Source organism: Penicillium oxalicum, chromosome IV (assembly GCF_001723175.1).
Source record: "Penicillium oxalicum strain HP7-1 chromosome IV, whole genome shotgun sequence".
Classification (NCBI taxonomy): Eukaryota; Fungi; Ascomycota; class Eurotiomycetes; order Eurotiales; family Aspergillaceae; genus Penicillium; species Penicillium oxalicum.
Window position 1 is genome coordinate 2375175 of NC_064653.1, and position 22060 is coordinate 2397234.

The window sequence follows — 22060 nt, forward strand, 5'->3', positions numbered from 1 at the left end:
ATGATCGTCAACTCACCTCCGCGGACATCATTTTGATCACATGATCTCAATGCCAGCCAGGTTCTGAGACCGAGTGCAAAGTCCGTTATTGGTGCTGCGACCGGCTCACATAATAATCAGTTATGCTGCAGGCTTGAAATTCCAGCATCATAATTTAATCAGTATCTCAAAGGTCAGGTAGCCCCCCGATCTGAACGTCTGGAACAATCACATGGCACTTGTCAATGTACCGAATCGGGTTTAATGAGCGGCGTAGTCCCGTGACTTGGCGACAATTTCGCGCTTTGTTGGGCGCGTCCACGGGACGGTCGACTCTGGTCCATGTCACACCCACAAGCATGGTCGGACTTGCCCATGCCAGCGTAATCCAGTTCTTCTACCTACTACCATTTACAACTAGGCTGCTTTACTTTAGGCAACTACAATGGTTTCGTTGGTCCAAAAAGTACCGCTTTATCGGATGGCGGACTAGTGTGACGTGATGTCTGAAAGTAGGAGCAAGGCGACCTTCTATCGTGCGCTTGAAGATCTCGACGACCCTGATGAGACGTCAGACGACGAGGATTCGCTTGAGCGTCTTCTGACACGCTGTGTACCTGCGAAATCGTCAGAACGACGTGGACTCATTTCTCCCCGCGTTCATCAATTATCGCTCACTCGAGCAAACACTGCCCCTCTGCCGTTGGAAACCAGCGAAAAGATCTCTGGTGGTGACCATGCTCGTAACTCAACCTACCGACAACAGGATGCGAGCTCCGAGATTAGCTTGAGGACTATCACACGAACTCAAACTACTAGCGCTATGCCGAGCATCACAAAAACTGCCAAGAGGGGGGAACGCCCGGCCTCAAAGAAGCAACGGACGAACAGTGTCATTAAATTCGTACCAGAGGAGCAGCGAATCTTCAAAAACCTTGTCATCTGTGAGGGAAAAACTACCGTTTGCCACTGCTTGCTTTCTACTGACAATTAATCGTCCAAGTCTTCTTTCCCAATAATGACATTTCACCTTCGCGTCGACTTCGAATCCAGCGAGCGCGCGAATTCGGCGCTCACTGGGTAACAGAGTGGGTGAACAGCATTACGCATGTAGTCATAGACAAGGACTTGACTTGCTCTGATCTTATGAAGTTTCTTGGGCTTGAGTCTCTGCCGGTAGGTTTGTCTTACTTGATGAGCTCGCCAAACCTCAGCTGAGAAGGACTTCAGGATAAAGTCGTACTTGTGAACGAGACCTACCCTCCAGAATGCATACGATTTCGCTCCGTTTTGTGCCCCATGCAGAATCGTTTCCAGGTAGAGGGAGGTCCTGGCTCTAAGCCTCAAGATGCTTCAACTGCGGAATTACCGAACTCAACCGAGCAAGAGCAAAGCTCGTCAGGTTCCCTGGCTCTCAAGGCACCAAGAAAGGAGAAACAGCAAACACCGGAGCCAGCACGGTCTCAGCTGCTAGAGCGTGTAGAGGATAGCCGGCAATCCCTGAAAGTGGTAGCAGGCCCAAACGCCGGACTCAAGTCGATCGAGGGCGAGTCTGCCTGCCAGACCGATGCGCTGGACGACCTGCTAGCAGCGGCCCGCTCGACTAGCCGTCTGGTACGTATCCTGCAGCTTCTATGGTTCAATATGGCTGACGGAGACACACAGGCCCTTGATCTTATGGAGTCGACAGATGATGAAGCCAGCGAATCTGAGAGGGAAGCCGACCCACGGGCTCTCCATTATTCACATGAACCGGAAGCAACGACGGCCGTGCCCAGTAATGATAAATGGGCGCGCAGCTTTGCTTGCATGCAAAAATGCACTACTGGCTCAAAGATTGAGAGCCCCAACAAACGCACTCTTGAAGCTCTGCAGCAGATGCTGGACTACTACTCTCGAACTGGAGATCATTGGCGGACACTTGCTTATCGCAAGGCCATCAACGCCCTTCAGGGACAATCCAAAAAGGTCACTTCAGCAAGACAAGCTCTTCTCATTCCCGGGATTGGCGCTCGATTGGCGGACAAGATCGAGGAGATCGTTCTCACAGACCATTTACGTCGCCTCGACAATGCTCACGAAAGTAAAGAGGATAAAATTCTCCAGCAGTTCTTGGGTATTTACGGATGTGGCATAGCGCAGGCCTCCAAATGGGTCGCACAAGGTTACCGCAGCCTTGCCGAGCTCCGAGAGCGAGCGCCTTTGACCACAAATCAGCTCATTGGCATCGAGCGATACGACGACTTTGCTCAACGTGTACCCCGCAAAGAGGTGGAAGCCCACGCAGCCGTTGTCCAGCAGGCAGCACGGTCAGTGGACAATAGATTGCAGGTAATTATTGGAGGTTCCTACCGTCGCGGTGCACCTGATTCCGGTGACATTGACTTGCTCATCACGGATCCACAAGCCACCTTGACGCAGATTCGATCCGTCGTTCTCGATAGTGTGGTCCCCATGCTTTTCGAAAGTGGGTTCTTGCAAGTTGGCCTCCAGACCTCTCGACAGAACGGCCATGGATCGAAATGGCAAGGGGCGTCGAAGCTCCCAGGGAGCCAGGTTTGGCGGCGCCTGGATCTGCTTTTTGTGCCCGGAGCGGAGTTCGGCGCGGCCTTGCTTTACTTCACAGGCAACGATCTCTTCAATAGGAGCATGCGTCTACTTGCGCGCAAAAAGGGCATGTGCCTGAATCAGCGAGGGCTATTCACAGGCGTCCTGCGCAACGGACAAGTGAAAGTAAACAACGGTCGACTGCTTGAGGGTCGCGATGAGCGACGGATCTTTGAGATACTGGGTGTCCCTTGGCGATGGCCTGAACAGCGCAGTTGCTAGCGTAATATGACAATGATTTCGATACAATTCTCATGGCCGCTCTTACTCCATGATTTCGTAGTGATTCCAATCAGAGCGGACTCTTGGGTTGACACCAAGTCTCCAGTGAAGACCTCTGGATGATATGGATGATAGAGGCGGCCCGGGTATTGATACCGATTAGCTTTCTTTACGTCTTACATACACACTTTCCGGAATGCAGAGTGGATGTGTTATGGAAAGTGCCATTTGGAAACAAACTCAATGGTAGAAAATCTGGAGCCTGGAACACGATAGTCATCGGTGGGAGTGCGTGTGTTTGGTGGACGTCATGTACGCTTATACAGCCCTTAGATCAGGTGATTGCCGCCTCCTCTCCACCAACTTGGCCACCTCACCGCCTCCCTCTCTCTCTTTCCTTCCCTCTCCAAACCCCGTTTTCTGTTTCTGTTTACCGCCTGCCTCTTTCCTCGTCCTCGTCACCCCTGAAGCTCTTCACCGGCTTTCCCCCTCCATCACCGCCTTCACCTCCTCTCACTTCTCTGCCATCACCGCCTTTTCATCCATCTCGCTATCCCCCCATCACCTCATCACCGCCTTTTCATTCCATCACCGCCTCCCGTGCGGTGAAGCCTCATCGCCTTCTCGATCCCCTGTGAACCCCCAGACCGCCCTCTACTGCCCCCTCAGTTTTGCCCGCATATCACCAAAAGAAAACCGCTCGCGTCGAGTCGTTCGCTGCAGCGACGACCACAGCTCAGTGCACCTCGAGAGCAGGGCTGTGCCTGGCTCCTTGGCCTGCCCTCGCCCGTCGAGGCCGTCGCCCGCTACGTCGGATTGACGCGTTGTGTTGAGCCCGAGTTTCTGCCCTTCCCCCCCCCCCTCTTCCTCATCCGTATCGCGCGTTGCTCTGTGGCCGAGGCCATCACGAGTGATCCGAGATCAGTTCACGACCTCGACGGTGCTACCAAAAGGCGATCGGAGTCGCCGGCGATTGTTGCCGGCCCCCGACGCGTCCGCGAGAGTCCCGTGGCTCTAAACCCCCACCTTCTTCACACAAACACACCGAAACGTTCCCCGGACCTACACCGGTTCTTCTCTACTACCACCACGATGGGTCGCAAGCCCAATCAACTTATCCTCGAATTCTTCACCCGAGGCCCGAAACTCGAGGATTCTAGCAACCGTTACCAGCATACATGCAAAGCGTGCGGCGAAAAGTTTCCCAAGGGCCGTATCGACAGCCTCACCAACCACTTGGTCAAGAAGTGCCAGGCCATTCCGCTCCGTGATCGACAGCGCGTGCTTTTGCGCCTGCATGAACTCCCAGACCTCACCGAGGGGGACGCAAATAAGGATCCCAATGCGCCCGCGGGCAAGAAGGGTGACGGTTCGTTTGGAACTCGCCCCACCTTCGACGGTCTCAATGTGCTTGCAGAGGCGTCTCGCCAGGTGGGTGCCTCGGATCATACCAAACGAGGACCGGCCTATACTCAGTCGGTGACATCCGGGGGGAAGACGGTGGTTGTTGATCCAGCATTGGAGGCCGAATTTACCGTTCAGTCTGACGTGAAGGCCGAAGACGAAAGCGTACATGGTAAGTGCCTGTCTCCAAACAACGAATTCTCTCCAATGGACAATTTACAGGCCAAGCTCACTGACACTTAGCTTGTGTCGTCTTCGATGTAGGCAATGGCCAGGCCACCGGTACTCCAATTCCCGCTCTCCCAAGTCATACTCCCGATCACCCGACCTCCATGTCCCCTCCGCTTGGCGACCACTCCATGACACCGGATTCGACTTCCAATGCGCGCCAATCCCAGCTTTCGTTGATTGCGGCCTCGGCCAATGAAATGGTTCCTCAAGGCCTGACTCTGGACGATGAGGGGCTGAAAATGGGCCAGTGGAATCAACAGCTGACCACTCATGAACAACTCTTGTTTGACAGCCTACAGGAGCACGACCCGTCCCTGACCGCTGCCACGCAGCGCGCTGCGTCTTACCCGCGACCCATTGCGATGAACCCGAACAATCAGGCGAAGGGATTTGTCAACGACTTTGGCGACTCCAACAAGCCGGCCAAGCCCAAGGTTCGTGGCCGCTTCTCTGCCGAACGGCGTCGGGAAGTGCAAGAAGTGCGTAAGCGTGGAGCTTGCATTCGTTGTCGAGTGCTGAGAAAACCGGTATGTACAGTCCGTGTCACGTTGAAGATGCGAACAGGATTGACGAGGATGTGTAGTGTTCCCGCGAGACTCCGTGCACCACTTGTGCCAGTGTAGAGAGTGCTCGTCTTTGGAAGCATCCGTGCATTCGGACCCGTTTGACTGACGAGTTCGAGCTGTACAACACAAGTGCGTTCCTCCTCATCTATGTTACTCTATCCTTGATCGATTCAGCGGCTGACCAAAAAGCAGACCTCCACGCCACTCTTGCCTTCCATGATACAAATGCCATCAAGAATCAGATCAAGTTTGAGCATTACGTGGGTCGGATCGAAGTAACTCACTCAGAAGAGAGTATGGTCTTCGTGGCCATCACCGGATTGCAAGGCCACCGAACATCGGTCTCAGCCCTGGATCCGCAGCTGCAGGGTCTTGGTGAGGACCAATTCTCAGCCCCAGCTCAAGAGATTTATCTCCTCGACAGCGACTCGGATGACATCCCGAGTAAAATGGAGGTGTACATCAAAAAGACTGGCCAATTTCTGATTGAGCGTGAGGTCTCTACCTTCATGAAGTCAACCTTGCAACTGGCTTCTGAGCTCAGTCAAAGCAAGAAGGACAGCCTTCTCGAGCGTGTCGTGGACCTCTGGGTTGCTACGCACATTCTGGTTGACAATGATCTCTCCTGGAAGACGTACTGCAACCCCACTCTTCCTCCTACGTCGATGCACTCGCTCTCGCAAGCCTCGGATGAGGGCCGACTCCCAATCGAGGAAGTCAACGACCCCGAGTCTTATGCTCTGCTGTGCAGTCAATTGCGTGCTGCCACTGAGAAGCGTGCGATGCAGCTGAGCAAGTCGGTTTTCAATGACCTGGAACGCCGCCTCTTGCAGCGCCAGAAGACTGGTTGGTTTGAGACATTCCTGGTGGCTATCATTCTATTGAATTGTGTTGAGCGCATCTGCTGGCTGTTCCGTTCTTGGGACAACGAAAACTTCGCGCAGCGCGTAAGTCCCCATCACCTCTTTTTGTTGATTATCCCAGTTTCTAATCAAGGATCTCCAGTGGCCCTTCGAGCGACGTCCGCCATATTACTATTCCCAGTCCGAGCAGTTTGCTCGTATTTTGCACATGCTCCTTCGCATGCGCAGCATCCCTCCTAAGAGTGTCATGCGTCCGGACACCAGTGTTCTCAAGGCTGTCGACGGCAGCGACGAGGCCGCCGTTCGCTGGTTTGACATGATCCAAGTCACTCCATACTACCTTGAGGAGCGAACCCACGCCGTCTTTGACCCCCAGGACTCGCGCTCCCTCGACCTCCGACACGTCGCGGGCCTTCTTCTTCCCCAGCACAACTAGATCATGAATCACGAATCAAGCCTTCATAAAACACCTTACGCCGAGATTCGTCGAACCGGATTGCAAGAAAAAAAAGACTAAAACAACAAAAAAATTCGCCTTGACGGTTGAAACTTGCAAGGTCACGAACCAACAGTACCCTTGTCTTTGAATATTGTATGATTTCGGAAGAGATGACGCATTTTTAAAATCTTTCAACCACGGAGGGTTTTCTGTTGGGTGGCTTGTCTGACAGCCATCCAGATGATTCGCATTTCTATTTTTTTGCGCGCGACGCCAACAAAAAAAGCCTCGTGCTTGCGATCGCTTATGAGATCGCACGCGGGGCTCAGGTGTCTTTGGGATTTCAAAGCGGTGTTTTTGGGGTGGATGAACGGCGAAACATGCCGGAGTTTATTGTTGCTGGAAGCTTCTCTTTCGAGTATCACGGTATCTTTTTCTTTTTCTTTTCCTGTTGGATTATTAATATCATTCATACCATTACTTTTACATGACATTCTTCGTAGAGAAAGGTACCAATTCAAAAAGTGTATGCCATTGCCGAGAACTGGTTTGAAAATGCCATGGCTCAACCGGAATACAACATCGGATCAGTCCTTTCGACCGATGGAGCTGCTATTGAGAACCTTTCAACCCGTTTCTAATCACCAGAAACAAAATCTCAGAGATTAAAGTAAGGACCTCTCCAACTGCAGCTGGATCAATCCCGTCAACCTATCCCGCCTGAGGTATATAAGCAGGAAGCAAACGGGCTCGATTGCTCCAAATCGAGAGATTGAAATGAAAGAATCTCAAAAATAAAAGAAAAAAAACTAGTCCACGAGAAGCTCTCCCCTCACCTCCGTCGTGAAACATGAACTCATTCCCCACGGCCCATGACGCATTGATCTCGCTCCGCTTGTTCGCGTCGCCCGACGTCTTAAACCACCGGATCAAGGCGAAAAGGTCCCCGAGTCCCTCATACCATGGTCTTGTACTTGTCCCGGCACAGGGGTCTGTTCCAGAACCACAGCGTAGAATTTACCTTCCTCTGAGGTGTCGTGATAACGACCTGCAGAGAGGACGGCCCTGTGATCATTGCCCCAAGTAAGACGTAGTTAGCGAAGGTGCCTGTGGTTTTGTGCGACTGAATAAATGGCAATGGGTAAAGTTTCTCGTCTGCAAGAGAAGGGATGAGAGGGGAGAGACAAGAGGAGAATAGAGAACGATCCTAATCAACGGATACTTACCATCCCTTGTACTTTGGTTGATTGAAAATCTCGGTGAAGACTTTTAGAATATGAAGCGGTAATTCCAAAATGGAGGGTAAATCGGGCCCATCTCCGCAGATTGGGAGCCCGAGTTTGTTGACGGGGAGGTAGGCCACTTCAGCGGTATTGAGTGGATTGCGCGTCTCCTGGAAAATGAGGAGACGACGAGTTGGCTGGGAGTGTGACGTTCGGCTCATGTTGTGCGTTTATGTGAGCCCAAGGAGTCGAATTCGGTGTGATAGAAAATGATGGTCGATCGAGGATAGACACTGAAAGGGGGGAATGTCTTCTTCTCAAAGATGAAATTCTAATTGGTGCTGTTTTCCTCTTTCTCTCTCTTTGGAGGTTCGGAATGGTCAACAAGAATTGATAGTTGACTTTGATGTCCAGCTATTCTGAGCGGCGACTCAACTTTGATGTCGAGCTGTTGATCAAATAGGCAGTGTCTTATTTTATCTTTTTTTTTTCTTTTGGTCGCTTGATTCCGTTTGCCTGCTCCACGTGCGAAGTAAAAGAAGAAATGGACGTTATTTCTGGCTTCTCAAAGTTTGCCCGATGTCGCGCGCAAAGGGTAAGTAGGCAACTTTAGTATCTAGATAAACAATGAGCGCTTTTCGAATGAACTATGTAGACACTCGACATGGCGTTCCACTGACCTTGGTATTGCGAAATACTCCTATTCCATCCACACGGATTAAACGTGCAGGATGACGCGACAGGCTTTGCTGCTTATCGCCGCGCGTCGATCACAGCCGATGTGGAGGGGAAGGCAACAGACGCGGGGCCAACGGGGGAAAAAACGAATCAGGGGCTCAGCAATCACCCTTGGCGATGTGATGAAACCTCGTCACGAGTCGCGTCGAGATCGCGAGAAAGGTCAAGATCAAAAGGTAACACCAAGATAATCATCCAAAAAGGAAGAACATAAGTGATACTCTGGAATCAACCCCAAAGAGACTTGGTGGTGGAGCAAAGTTCGGAGATGTGCCGGCCACCTTCCCGATGGCGCATCCAGTGAAGGTTCCCGGTCAGTCCGCGGAGCATTTCTTCGTGAACCGATCAACCTCGAAAGGGAGAAGGAGGCAAGTCAGGTGTGGATGAACATGATGCGCGCAAGATGAATGAGTGGGAGCTGGTGCCGGCGGGCGGGTTTCACAACTGTTGTCTTGTCCAAAGTGTAATTGTTCAGCAAGGAGAAACGCGGTCAAGAATCATTAGGGTAGAATAAAATAGGTATTTGACATTATTTAGATATATATTGTCGCCGATTCGACAACATGTAGCCAAGATGATTGCTGAAAAAAAAATTAGGTGGAAGGGGGACAGCAAAGAGAGAGACAATGGGAAGAAATTGGGTATCGTAGTGCCAACCGACAAGGCAGAATCAAACAGAGGGAACGTGTATCATATGTCCGGAGATGCACAAACAGACCAACTTTTGCAGATATGAGAATCCAAAGCCAGATCGAGAAAAAAGGAAATTAGAGAGAAAGACGGAATGTGGTGCTACGTAGCAGTCTGGACGTCGTATCGAAATGAAAGGAGTCCGGACCGATCAAGCATCAAGCTCACCATCCAAGACCCTTCGGGCCGCATCTAAACGACGTCGAAGAACACGGGCAGCTTGCAGGTCGGGGTTCTCCGAATCGGTGATGGCTTGAAGGTCTGTACAGACCTTGCCAAGACTGGCAAAAACTCGCTCTAGAATCTGAGTATCATCGTTGGTGCTTTCACTGGATCCAGCAGCGACAGTCCCCGATCGGGGACTGGATACGGCGCGCATGCTCGAGACGAGAGAAGAGACCAAAGCGGTAGGGGTGGTTGATCCTGCAGCGGATGATCGGGCCGTAGAGTCTGCATTCCGGTTCGCAGCTTGAGGAGTTTGAGACCGCTGAGGATGGCTGCTATTGGGGCCAGCCCGGAGGGTGGCGGAGCGAGTAGTCCCATGGAGCGCCCCGGGGGGGTGTGCCTGATGGCGTTGACGGAGCTCTTGATTAAATTTGCGGTCCCAATACAAGAGGTCGTCCTCGTCTTCGGGGTATTCGCCTTCCGTGGCGGTCGCAAAGGTAGCCACCGTGGAGACTGAGAGAGAGCTGTCATTGCGGGAATGTCGCACCGATTGTGCCGACTGCGCCGGTCGTGTGGTCTCGATGGAGCCGTGGGAACTGACGCTGGTGCGACGGAGCTGCTGCGAGAAGTTGCCCAGAGCGCTGTGGAGAATAAAGTGCTCATAGTCAAAAGCGTCTTCACGTTCCTCATGAGGCGTGGCGAGATCCGGATCAAGTGGCTCCCGTAAGATCTCATCCAACGCTTCTCGATCAATCTCCCCGTCGTCGAAATAATCACCTTCTTCGGCATCCTCATACATGGTTTCAGCAGAGGACTGGCGCCCGGTCTGCTCGTCCTCGTCCCTGGTGCCTTGCCATGATTTACCGGGGTCTTGCGACAGAGCCGGGCTCTGCTGAGCGAAGGAACTGGATCTCTGTTCCGGGTGAAGAGTCCCGGTGCGAGCCGGGGCGATCTCTTCGCGAGATGAGCGTGTCTGGACTCCTCGCACATTCTCCGAGCTCCCACCACGTCGAGGGTTCGACCCTTGACTGCTCCGGCCGTCGCGAGCCTCCAGGGCATTCTGCAGGAATGGATCTGCGGCAGTGAGGGGACTGGGCGTTCGCAAGCTTTGTAGGCTGCGACGCCGCAGGTTTTCCTCCTGATTGCGTACCTTGAGGGATGAAATCTTAATGTGAAGACCCTTCATCTGGTACTGAAGATCCCGAACTTGCAGCTGGGACTGTGACCGGCTCGGCAGGACGTTCTTGGAAGAAAGCACGGGGCTGTAGCTTTCTCCACTCGATGGAGACTCCGCACCTTGTGTGGTGATACCGAGACCCTTAGGGGAGGAAGCCGAGGAAACGTCTTCGTGAATCACGGGCGATTGCAGCACCGGCGATGCCACTGATACCGGGGAGGAGGAAGTCACGGATGAAGACGACAGAGTACCGAGCAAGTGAGGAGGACGGATCGAGGAAATCGATGCACGGTGCGTGAGGTATGATCTCGTAGGCGCGTACTGAAATGAACGTTCGTCGTTGAAGTTGGCCGGGCTGCTTGACTCCATCGCTGAGACTGATCGGGACGGGGGCTTTGCGTCGCTCGACAGATTCGACTCGGCAGGGAAAGTGGTTTCGCTTTGGACGCGTGAGTGTCGGTTGGCCGAGGCATCCTGGGATGACACCGTGGACTGCCGTCGTAAGGCTGAGATTTTGCGGTCTGCTTTGGAGATCGATCGATACAATCCCCCGGGGTGCAGTCCCAATGGCGAAGATGAAGGCGTCTGACGCACCGTCGAGCGGGCGCGATTCAGGTTTCCTTCCATCAGCTACGCAATCAGTCAATCTTCCGTGTCCCCGTAGGTCTACATTTGCTGGGGTATAGAACGGGCCTTCCCTACGTACCGTCAGACGCCTTTTCGCATTTTCGAGAATCCTCTCCGCCTCACTGCTCAGGATCACCGACGAGAGATCCTCCCCAGGGCCTTTCCCATTGACTGTCGAAGCGGCGATAATGTTCTCGGGTAACCTCGTCCCGTTTGGGCCCTGGACGACACTCTCGTTCGACTGTCTCGGTTCCCCCAGACTCGAATTCGGAGAAATCTCCGGCATCGTGTGCGGGGAGTGCGCCTCTCGTGAGGTGCGCCCACTCCTCGCGCTGACCGTCGAACCGGAGCTGCCTCGTCTTCCCAGACTGCTCGAGTATTGTCGCTCCGCCTCGGCCAATTGCTTGAGTCGTGGTGAATTTTTGGACCCTAGCGGCGACATCGGCGGCTGCGGTAGGGGCTTTTGCTGCTGGAGTTCTGGCGGTAACGCTCCATCGTCGAAGCGATCCGATCGGGCGGGCGACAATTCCTCGCCAATATCGGACAACCGACGACTTGCATTCATATCCTCATAGGTCCAATTATGGCGCGAATAGTTTTTTGGGCCCCGGCCGGTGGCGCAAGCGTTCAGATCGGCGGAGTTGGAGTGGGCGTTGAGATTGGACAGATAGAGCAGTTGAGAAGGAGGGGACGGGGTCTGGGATTCGCGCTCGCTGCCATCGGAGGGCAGGATCATGTCCGGGTCGGCCAAGGTCAGGGAGGGCATGCGTGTCTGTCGCGGGGGAGAAGGACTTGGAAAGGAAACTCGGAAGCCAGGGAGGGAGAGAGAGGAAGGAAGAGGGAGAAAGGGAACAAAAACAATGGCAAAAACAAAGGTCAATGAATGGACGATCGCAACAATCGAATTGGGATAGTTTGACGCCTCGTCGGCCGATGGGTGCCCGTAAGTTCCCCAACACCTGGTGGCCCAGCTTCGTTCTGAGTCTGAATGTCTCTTGATCCCGTCTCTTAGGGAGATGGATTAGGTCTAGGCCAAGGGTGTGAGTATTCTTAATTGGTGGCTGCCCCTGAACCTGCGCAACAGAGGCATGAACGGACAGTAGGGTGGATGCCCGTTAGCGTGCTCAGATCACTGCCCGATTGGGGCGAGTGTGTTTGAAGTTATTCGGCTCATGGCTAGGACACGGCAGGAAAGGGGATTGACCCAGAGGAGCCACGCGAATAAAAGTGGGAACAAAGAAAGGAGATGTTATGCAGACAACGCTACAGACAGGGTGAGCTGGACGCATTCAATTGAGTGCAACTGTCCAGTCGATGAAACAATCGGTGATCTTGGGATGGCCCTTCGGGTGGCCTGTGCATCTTGGGGAACCTTTGGGTTGATCTGCAGCAACTGTCGGCGAAGGGAGTACTTCGATGATTTGAAATAGAATATGACATTCAGTCCTTTTATTGCTTTTCACACCCACAGCCTGATCAACCTGCGATCTTCAGGCATAGGAGGCGGAACCTGAAAGAACAAACCAGATGGTGAGGAGAAAAGGAGAGTTGAAGAGGAAAAAAAAGCTAAAAACAACACAGGGAAGAAAATCACCCGAGGCACCTGACTGTGAGCCAAAATACAACAATGTGGAAAGATCTGGAGAGCCATGATCTTCATCTCACTTAGTGACTCAATTGCTGCCTTGGTTATTAGCAATTCGCGGTTCACCTTCAAGACTGCCCAATCGACGACCAAAGCAATGCTGCGAGACACTCCAAAGAACCCGAGCCCACGTAAGGCTCTGCACATTAATACAGGTACCAGATCTCTTTGAAATCGCAGAGGATGAAGAAAAGTCCCTCCTCAAGCGTTCCTCGTGCAGTGACCAGTCGACACCGTATAGGACACTGTTCATGTACACAGCTACACAGGTAAAACTCTTGGCCGTGTCTCTCGATAGAAACTTCAGAAGTTGCACTCAGAGGTACTCAGTTATCTGCAAGTCGGAAAGAGAAATATTTCGCAACACTCATGGGGCCTGGATTCATTACTCTAGTGGTGTCTACCCATCGGGAAGCGACTTTGAAACGAATTGTGACTTTGCCAGAGGATGGACGGACCGTGCTTCAAGCACCATGGATTCTTGGTGAGGCGAGTTCAATTCAATATTAATGGCCATTGCCCCTCTGCTTCAAAATGTTACAATAACTCATACATTTGATCATATCTTTCTATATTATGTTGTGTACTGAAAATGCCATCTAATCCACCCGTCAACCGTGGAAGTCACCCCCCTTCATCCGGAAAGCTTCAATTATAAAACTGAACACAGGCCAGATGCCGGGCGAACGGCTTTCAAAGTCAGGTCAGTAATTTTTTGCATAATTTTGATAGTCAACCAAGCTACCTATGGTACAGAAATTTCGAGTAACTTGGTCATAATATCCAGTGCCGCTACGGGCTTTCAATTTCTTTTTCTCTTCTATCTGCGTGGTCACAACCTTCCTCGCTTCTGAAACCTGGTCTCAACGATGCTACGTAAGTACATGCATGGGTGTCTTTTGACCCCATCGTCGGAATCTGTCAATCTGCCTAGGAACAATTTATAATTTGAAATTCCATATTGTAGGATGAGGAGCGTACCTACTCATTTATCACTAATAGTACTTTGACCTATAGAGCCAAGAGACCATCCTATGCGTTCGGGCAATAAAAGACCTAGTCAACACTATCTTATTCCAGTTCGCACTTGGTAGTGAAAAGTGGTCCTGAGATCCACAGGTGGATAATGAAACTGATACCTGTCCGACTATCTTGCTCCATTTTTTTTTTAAATCTTTTCGCATCAAAAGAAATTGGAAGCTCTCGTTCTTTCGAACCCACACGCAGTGGAGCAGCCCCCGCGCTAGGAGGCGGCAATCATTGGACGCATTGATCAGCATGGTCTGTATGATCCATCAGCATACCGATGAAGGAGTGACGAGTCCGAGATTGGATTTGATTGCAGACTACCCGTACACGTACTGTAGGAAGTCTTTTGTTCAAGTGTGATCTAGTTCATGTCAGACTTATGTATACGAAGGGGAAGATTATATTCGGTGGCTATAGAGCATGATCAGGGCATCTGGGAGCGAGAACCGCGAGTAAAGGGGGTAAAAACCACAGCGCCTGAATGGATGGTAGACTGTACAGAATGAGAAGGATTCCGTACGCGGCTGAAGAAGAGGCCTAGAAATATTCATAGCTGCTCGGACGCCTTCCACTCCTACCCTCGACTGAAGTCAGTGTTAGGGGAGGTGGGGTTTATTGTCCAGGAAGGGAATTATATTTTGAGTTCCAGTTAATAAGAATTAGACACAGTCCCAAAAGGGCATGGAGTCCTAGCGTTCTCAAAGTTAAAGAATTTCTCGACACTCACAGCATCTACCGAAACCAAGGGCCTTCTGGACACCAATTCTTTCTCTTGCACCGCTACGGTATTACCAGCCTGACCTGAGAGTAATACAAAGGGCAGGAGATGGAAGAGATGTGCAGGTTTCGCTTGCAGTGAACAATACCTCAATGCATTGTGATTTGCAAATCTGGTTGTACAGATCATGAAGACTTTTTCATACATCTTCCGTGTGGATGACAATAAACGCCATAAAAACACTGGGGATAAAAAAATGGAACAGAGAGAAGAAGAAACACAAAGACGCCCAGATCTGAGATAACCCAAGACAAGATAATGACAGTAGCACGTCTCCTTCCTAGGTCACATCTATAACTTCTCGAGCAACAGCTTGGCACCGCTGGCCGCGGGCCCCGCCTTCTTCTCACCCTTGGCAGAATCCACGGCCTTGGTCAAGGCCTTCTTGTTCTTTTTCAAGGTCTTGAGCAGCTCCGCCTGGCCTTGGAAGTCATCCGACTCGGCCATGGCAACAATGACAAAGGTGTTGGGACCTGTGGCCCACTCCACAACCTCGTCGCGAATCTGCTCATACAACAGGTCGTGGAAGTTCAGAGGCGGAGAAACCTTCTCCACAGACTTGGTCGCGGGGTTGTACCGACCTCCCTGAACAAGAGACTTGAGCAGACGACCAAAGGCAGCCGAATCGCGCTTCTCCGACTCGGATTTGGCGGCTTGCGCCACGGCCTTCAGTGCGGCGCTCTTGTCTCCCGTCGCGTCGAAGAGGACCTCACCAATGCACTGGCAGCCAAAGGAAGTCTCCAAGAGAGACTCGGCACGAGCGGCGATGAACTCCAGCATGGTGGGAGAGGCTGCGGCAGCCAACTCACTTCGCCGCACAGTGGGGTCCTTCTTCGAGGTCTCCTTGCGGACTTCACGAACCTCCTTCAGAACTTCCAGATCGGCCTCGGGCAGCAGCCACTTGACGCGGTCACCGGCAAAAGGGAAGAGCACCGCAACACGAGCGACTAGGTCGTTGACCTGGTGATAGAGCTCCTCGTGGCGCACCTCCTCGGACTCATTCTGGTTCAACAACTCTGAGAAAATGGACTTGGCGCTCAACTTGGTGTCGTCAATGACCTCGTAGGCGGCGAGGAGCACCATGTGTCCGTTCACATCTCCAGCCATCGCCTTGATGGTATCTCGGTAGAATCGAAGGAGCAACTTGCGGTCCTTGGCGTTTGCATACGCAAAAGCGAGAGACATCACTCGCGATCCAGATGCTGTAAAGGCCAAGTTCTTGACCAAATCACCCTCCTCGTCGCCCTTGAGTAGCTCGATAAACTCGGTCGCCTCGGTGCTCCCGGGCTTGGTGTTCAAGAAATATTGCAGCATAGCATCATGCAAGAGTGTGAAACCCGTCGTTTTCTTCTGCACCATGTGGTTAATGAGTTCATGCAAGAAGTGCATAATGGGTCCCCGCTTCTCCGGGTGCGCCTCCAAGATCTGAGACAGCTCCGACGTCTCCTTCTCATCCGCGAAGATGGCGAACTCGGGACCATACCACTCACGCAGAATTCGTCGACGCTGCTCCTTGGAGGCCACTGTACGATAGATATCGTCAAGAATCCATGAAGCTTCCGGGTGACGGATCAGACGCTTGACGTGTCCGTAGAATTCGGGGATGATCAAGTCCCGAGTCTCCGAGTCTCCGTGCACGATCAATTTACCAACCAGGAACTTGGCGTAGCGACTCTGTGCCAGCTCCTTGTAGCTGCCTTTCAATTCCTGCGCGATTTGCTTGCGCTGTTCAAGGTTGCCGTACTTGAGAGCGGTCTGAATGACACGAACCGAGTCGTGCTTGAAGACGAAGTCGCGCACGCGGCCAGTAACAATCTCAAACAACTCCTTGATGAGCTTCTTGCGTTGCTCCAAAGGCACGTGTGATTTGCGGCGTAGTTGCTCCCAGAGTTTCTTGGATCGCGCGATCATGTCGGCGTTGGGCTTAGCCATCTTGCGCTCCTGTTGGAGAGCCTTCTGCTTTATGTGTGACTCGCGAGAGTTGTTATCTAATGAGAAAAGATGATCCCATGTTAGTCTCATTCAGAAAGAGTCCCGGAGTGAGGGAAAGCTTGTCGCAGCCTTTGGCTACTTTGTGCAAACTCACTCTTTGTCGTCTCATCGCCATTTTGGGGGCTGCCTTTTTGTGTAGAAGTCTGACTAGACTTGGCGTTCTTTGAAGCTTTTTCCTCCTCCTCCTCCTCCTCCTCCTCATCGTTCACATCCTCCATATCCTCATCCTCAGAGTCGTCATTCAAAGCCTCAAACTCATCATCGTTGTCGGCGCCGTCGTCCGATGAAAGATCGTCCATGTCGAAGTCGTCCTCATCATCATCCGAGTCTTCCTTCGCAGCCTTCTTGGAGGCCTTTTTGTCGAATTTTCCAGACTTGGTACCCTTCTTGTCGAACGGCGCAGCAGTCTTCTTCGAGGGAACCGCTGTCTTGGACTTCTTCACCGATGCGGAGGTTTGACTCTTGCTCCGCTTTCCATTGCGGTCCTCGGCGACGTCGACACGACGCTTGACACCAGCCATTGTAAAATCAAATCACAGCGATTCGGATGATGTGTTTGGATCTGGTCAATAGCAAACGTCCGTGAATTGGCGAGCTACTGGTCCTTGGCGTGCCGGTGGATATTTTTTTTTTTAATTAGAGGCGGAGGGAAGTTTTTTTGCCGGTTGTTTGCAGGGTTTGCACCGATAAGATACTTGCGGCCCGATATGGCCGATAGAGGTGACCATCCCGCATACAAAAAGTTATCCGAGACGCAAATTATGCCATTGACCATGACGAACGGCGACAAGGCTCTTCCAGTAACAGATATTCTGGCTTTGCAGAAATCCTGAAAAAGTTTTTACCTATTGCCAATTGAATCTGGCTACAAGGACAAATTGATGTGCGCATCATCTGTTTACAAAAGAGGTTCTGAGAATGTACGGACCAAGTGGGTAGAATGGAAATGAACCAAAATAAAAGTTTAATTGATGTACACCAGAAGAAAAAGAGTCATGTTGGAGCACCAAGACTCGACATTCATAGATACATTAATGCCGACCAGCTAATGTGCCCCACCGCTCCAGCAAGTCATCCGTAGCCCAAGCAAACTCCTGGCTCTTGGCCAAAGTCCATTCCAGCAAGCCCCAACGCCCCTTCGTAACCAAAACCGAGTGTCCGTATGTCCTTATAGATATTATCGTCTGATCGTGCGAGCCTCCCCGTCACTTCATTTACTCCGCATTCTGCAAAGTGGGTGTGACGGTGGTTGTAGGTGTCTTCACCGCATTCAATTCCGCAGCATTCCCACTCTGTCCACGCTTGCGGCCGGGAATATGGAAACCGAATGAAGTTGATGACTTTGGCGTAGGCGGCTGCGTCTCAGAGTCATTGAAGCGGGAGAACAGGCTCTTCTTTTTCGGCTTCGGTTCATCATTGAGGCCTACTTCTTCAAAGCCCGACTCCTCCTCCATACGCTCAGGCCGCTCAAAGTGACTGGATTGCATGGACGGGCGGGAGAAGCGGGAGTCGAGGGAGGTTCGGGAGGGAGCGGCGTCAGCGTAGATCACCGGAGACCGCGCAGAGATATCCTAAGACAAATCAGCAAGTGAACATGATTTCATACCCTGGGCCAAATATTTGGGAATGGAGCGGGACCGTACAAATGAGCGACGGTAGGAATCAAAGGATTCGCGGGAGATTGAGAAAGGCTCGTTCTCATTGACCAGGTCTCGGTGATTTTCTGTCCGCGACGAGCCGGGCACTCGGCCCCAGAAACTTGACTTCTCCGGTGGTGATGGCTAGAGATGTCGAGGAAAGTGTGTCAGTCCGATCATCCTGGCAGTGGGAGGCGCGGTCCCGCAAGAGAATTGAGCGAATCCACTATACCGGTAAGTACACGCCGCTGTCGTTGACAACTGTGGAATCGTAGCACATTAGCAATGATATGGCTTGTCTTGCGGATCGATCACATGGACAATCGACCCTTGACTCCGGACATACCACTCAGCTTGTATTCAGGCGGGTGTTGACTATCGGTGCTCTTGCGCACGGCGACGTTTGCCAGTGATGGACGGCCATTCGGTGCCAGGTGAGTATCGTCCACAGTCTCCGCGGTGGGAACATTCGGCTGGGACCTGCGCCCAAGGAAATTGCGGAATGGAGCCATCTTGAGGAGAGCGGCAATGAGGGTGGGAAAAAAGCGAGCGACGTATTGTCTGGGGAAGTTGAAGGAGAAAAAGAGAGAGCCTTGCGACCCGACTGATCTTCATTGCCAAAAGCCCCCAAAAGCCCGGAAAAGGGAAGACGGCCGATCCGGTTGGGGGGCAGTCCATCACTCCGAGAGGGGCGCCCAAGGAACCCCAAAAGGACCCATGAGGGGGCGCCAATCGCCAACGGCAGCCTCGAGATCGGCTCTCAATGCACAAAGATTTTCCTTGTGCACTGCAGCCCTGGACATGATTCGATCTCTCCTGTACTTGGCGAGATGTACTCCCATGGGCGTCGTGAAAAGTATTGCCCCTCCCGCCATGCATTCTCCCGTTCAGGTACTTAGCCACTGGTACCGAATCCACCTTCCTGCACAAGAGGGCACTGTCCGTCTCGTTCCTACCAGACAACTTACTACTACTGAAAATAGCTATAGATCACTCAGTTCGCTGGCCACATAAACATTACCTCCTCAGTAGTTCCCGACCTGCTTAATGAGCGGCGCTAATGATCCTACACTTCCGCCCGGAACTCCATCCACAACAGCCACTCCGTCAAGCAGTGAGCATGGGCCGCCTCCGATCTTCGCCCATCGACGTCATGGCTGGCTCGTCTCTTTTGTCCGGCTCATGGTTGTTTCTTGTAATGGCACACCTTGGCTGATGGGATCAGATTGTCGGTATTTGTTGACGCAAGTTTTCAAGGTTCCATCATAAAAGAGTTTGGGATCTTCTCCGCAACGTCCTTGCTGTGATCAAGATCGCGATCAGCCAATCTGCATGTGACTTGCGGCATGTATCAACCAACCCGCCTGCAGGTTGTCAGGTCGCCCTGCGACCCACCTCGAATTGCCTGATGCCAACAATCCCAATCTGGAGCATACTACATATCAGCACGTAGTCATCGTGCCACAGTCCTGTCCCTGGCTCCACCTCTCCCCCCTTGGCCCCCTCCCCCGCAGGGGAGGTAGGGCCCTTGTAAGCAGCAGTTGTGTGCAGACTCTCCTGCTCGCAGACTTAAAGAGGCCGACATCCATTCTGAATGTATCGAAAGCCATAGACGCACTGCGCCGCCATCTGATTCGTCGAAAAGTTATCGGAGTCACAGATTTACCATACGTGACCATGTGAAAACTGCTCTTCCTTCAGTAACAGACAGCTTAAGGGTTCGAGAGCGGCAAAAGGGACAGCGGCAGTATCAATTCATTTGATCACTGCTGGCTCAAAATGGATGCCGGTTCCCGATAGTGCGGTGTTGTCACACGGAACTGTACCTGCTTGTCGTCAACTTGACTTGGATGTCATATAGGTATGGGATGGTCAGCAAATAATTGCGTACATTTAAATTGGAAAGTTTAGCCAGAAACAACTTCTCATCTTCTTTGTAAAGGTAGGCTAAGTAACCTGGAGCCCGGGCATGTGAGCATTGAAAAGATATGATCTATGTATAAGATGACTGTACCGATTTATATCCACCGGACATCAAAAACACCGACCTCTCCAAGATCAAGAATCCGCAATATCTACTGTACAGATGTGACGTTGTCAAAATTCCACCGAACCAGCGTTGCCGTAGATTTTGAGGCTGAGATCTACTGCAATAGACGGGAGGGCCGATGTTTAGCAAATGACCTAGACCAAAATTGACATCGGGTCTAAAAATCAGTTATGCTCAGCATGTGAGACTCACGTTTTCGAAACAAACCTAGACTGAATTCAGTGCAGAATGATCACTGGAAAGCACTCTTCTGGCATGGGTCTCATGACAAAGCCTTTGATAGCTGAAAGTGCGTTTCTTCCGGAGAGTCACACATCGCTTTTGAATCTGGAATCCATGAAATGCCAGACCCAGGCAAGACAAGGGAAGTGTACTTTCGTCTCACTATGTAGTATGAGAAGCAGCCTAGAGACATCCGTGACTAGCCTTACTCTGCTATCGTAGCAAACATTGAATCCCGGGATGAATTATCTTCCCAAACCTTTAGGTAGAGCCATGAGAGTTCTCTATCTCTTGTTTGATGCTTCTGAATCTCAACGCACATCTCCTTGCCGAGTAATTCACCCGAGTAATTCACGCGAGCACTTATTGCGATTCATCCCACTTCTTTTCAAGCGTGCTCACTCATCATCGACCACGATGGTCCCTAACACAAATGGTATGGATTTCCTGCTCATCTTTCTCTGATCACAGACCATGAGGCTGCTTCACGATGGGACCGCGTAACCGCGTAACGTTGCGCTTGATCATCACACCTCACTGATTCAAACACAACAATAGACCATCACTCTCTCGATGCTGCCGAGGACATCGAGCTTCCATCCTACCGTACACTTTCAACCGCACCTTCCTCCTACAGATCCGGTTGTACGACATCCTTCTCGCAGACAGACCGGAGAGATCACCGAAGTGCACCCTCAGCTATGAACGCCTTCGTAGTTCCCACCGAGAGTCCCACCGCCGACGCCACCATCATCAACATCCCTCTCATGGACCTCGGGGAAGAACAGCGGGATGAGGACCAGGGCCGCGAACGAGAAACTCCACGCCACGTCAAGATCTGTGGGGGGTTGCTGTCGATGGCCAGAAAACTCCTTGCCTGCCTCCTGTCTCCTGCTCGCCGCCTACACGGCTACTGGACGTCTCAGACCGAGGTCACGCGCGCTGTGATAGTTGCCCTGGTCGGCTGCGTGTTCATCACCTTTGGGATCCTGGGGCTCATAGCTGGGTGGACCGTTGCGATTGCGCTTCTGAGTGAAGCCCGAAACCGGTACTGATGCCGGGTCAATCATGTCCGAGGAAGAACCGGTGAGTTTTTTTCTCCTTGCTCTTCATGAGTGCAAATGCATGATAGTTGTGGTCTTCCCAAAACCTAATCATTGAGCATCGAACCTTAGGTTGGACTTCCCTCAAAGCAGCTGGGCTGCCAGATGTGAGCTGAGACAGAGGTATGCCATGGTGAAGAGCTAGGCAAGGTGCAATCTGGACAGTCTCACTTGCCATTCATAAGATACCCATGTCAACAATGATTTTTTTTACCCATTTTGCTTATCCCGCAAAGGTCTTGAGGGAAATTTTGAAATCCGGCAAACAGACTGTGCCCATTATTTGAAACCCTTTAGTGGAACTGGTACAGGAGATCTGTATGTAAGAGTCGGGTAGGCTGAATGAAGCACTGTTCAGTGCGTTGTTCTTGGTCTATACGAGGCAAAGGGCTGTAGCTGATTTTGATTCCGAATCTTTTTCTGTTCTTATCCACTTCCAGGAAAAAGCCTGTTTCAGATCTTCAAATTAAAACCTAGGATCACCTTGTAACTATTCAGCTTCGGGTAGCTGGATGACCTTGGAACGTGCCAGAAGAGGTCTCTTGCTGCGGGTTGATAGATATGTGAGTAGATACAGCTGTTGGCAGTTGTTTCTGTCCTCGCGATACCTTGCGTCGTCAGTCTGATGATCTTGGAAACCTGTGGGAGAGGCTTGACCACGAGGCTTTACGGG

At 51.8% G+C, this 22060-nt stretch overlaps 7 protein-coding genes across 7 annotated transcripts; 2 read left to right on the forward strand and 5 right to left on the reverse strand.

Moving 5' to 3' along the window:
- Window positions 1–481: 481 nt before the first annotated feature.
- On the forward strand, window positions 482–6308 carry POX_d05610 (uncharacterized protein; the record flags this gene model as incomplete). The annotated part of the gene is made up of 9 exons (XM_050114452.1): window positions 482–923; window positions 983–1155; window positions 1210–1593; window positions 1645–2800; window positions 3147–3520; window positions 3565–4384; window positions 4456–4970; window positions 5027–5956; window positions 6015–6308. The coding sequence occupies 9 exons, from the start codon at window positions 482–484 to the stop codon at window positions 6306–6308; spliced, it is 5088 nt and encodes a 1695-aa protein (XP_049969403.1).
- A 932-nt stretch (window positions 6309–7240) lies between these two features.
- On the reverse strand, window positions 7241–7755 carry POX_d05612 (uncharacterized protein; the record flags this gene model as incomplete). The annotated part of the gene is made up of 2 exons (XM_050114453.1): window positions 7241–7376; window positions 7538–7755. The coding sequence occupies 2 exons, from the start codon at window positions 7753–7755 to the stop codon at window positions 7241–7243; spliced, it is 354 nt and encodes a 117-aa protein (XP_049969404.1).
- Window positions 7756–8099: 344 nt separating this feature from the next.
- Window positions 8100–8467, reverse strand: POX_d05613 (uncharacterized protein; the record flags this gene model as incomplete). The annotated part of the gene is made up of 3 exons (XM_050114454.1): window positions 8100–8150; window positions 8215–8278; window positions 8382–8467. The coding sequence occupies 3 exons, from the start codon at window positions 8465–8467 to the stop codon at window positions 8100–8102; spliced, it is 201 nt and encodes a 66-aa protein (XP_049969405.1).
- Window positions 8468–9113: 646 nt separating this feature from the next.
- On the reverse strand, window positions 9114–11697 carry POX_d05614 (uncharacterized protein; the record flags this gene model as incomplete). The annotated part of the gene is made up of 2 exons (XM_050114455.1): window positions 9114–10934; window positions 11011–11697. The coding sequence occupies 2 exons, from the start codon at window positions 11695–11697 to the stop codon at window positions 9114–9116; spliced, it is 2508 nt and encodes an 835-aa protein (XP_049969406.1).
- Window positions 11698–14674: 2977 nt separating this feature from the next.
- POX_d05615 (uncharacterized protein) lies at window positions 14675–16896 on the reverse strand (the record flags this gene model as incomplete). Its single annotated transcript, XM_050114456.1, has 2 exons — window positions 14675–16371; window positions 16470–16896. 2 exons carry the CDS (start codon window positions 16894–16896, stop codon window positions 14675–14677), a joined length of 2124 nt encoding a protein of 707 aa, XP_049969407.1.
- A 693-nt stretch (window positions 16897–17589) lies between these two features.
- Window positions 17590–18524, reverse strand: POX_d05616 (uncharacterized protein; the record flags this gene model as incomplete). Its single annotated transcript, XM_050114457.1, has 4 exons — window positions 17590–17946; window positions 18019–18156; window positions 18245–18273; window positions 18359–18524. The coding sequence occupies 4 exons, from the start codon at window positions 18522–18524 to the stop codon at window positions 17590–17592; spliced, it is 690 nt and encodes a 229-aa protein (XP_049969408.1).
- Window positions 18525–20701: 2177 nt separating this feature from the next.
- Window positions 20702–21339, forward strand: POX_d05617 (uncharacterized protein; the record flags this gene model as incomplete). Its single annotated transcript, XM_050114458.1, has 2 exons — window positions 20702–20720; window positions 20843–21339. The coding sequence occupies 2 exons, from the start codon at window positions 20702–20704 to the stop codon at window positions 21337–21339; spliced, it is 516 nt and encodes a 171-aa protein (XP_049969409.1).
- Window positions 21340–22060: the final 721 nt, after the last annotated feature.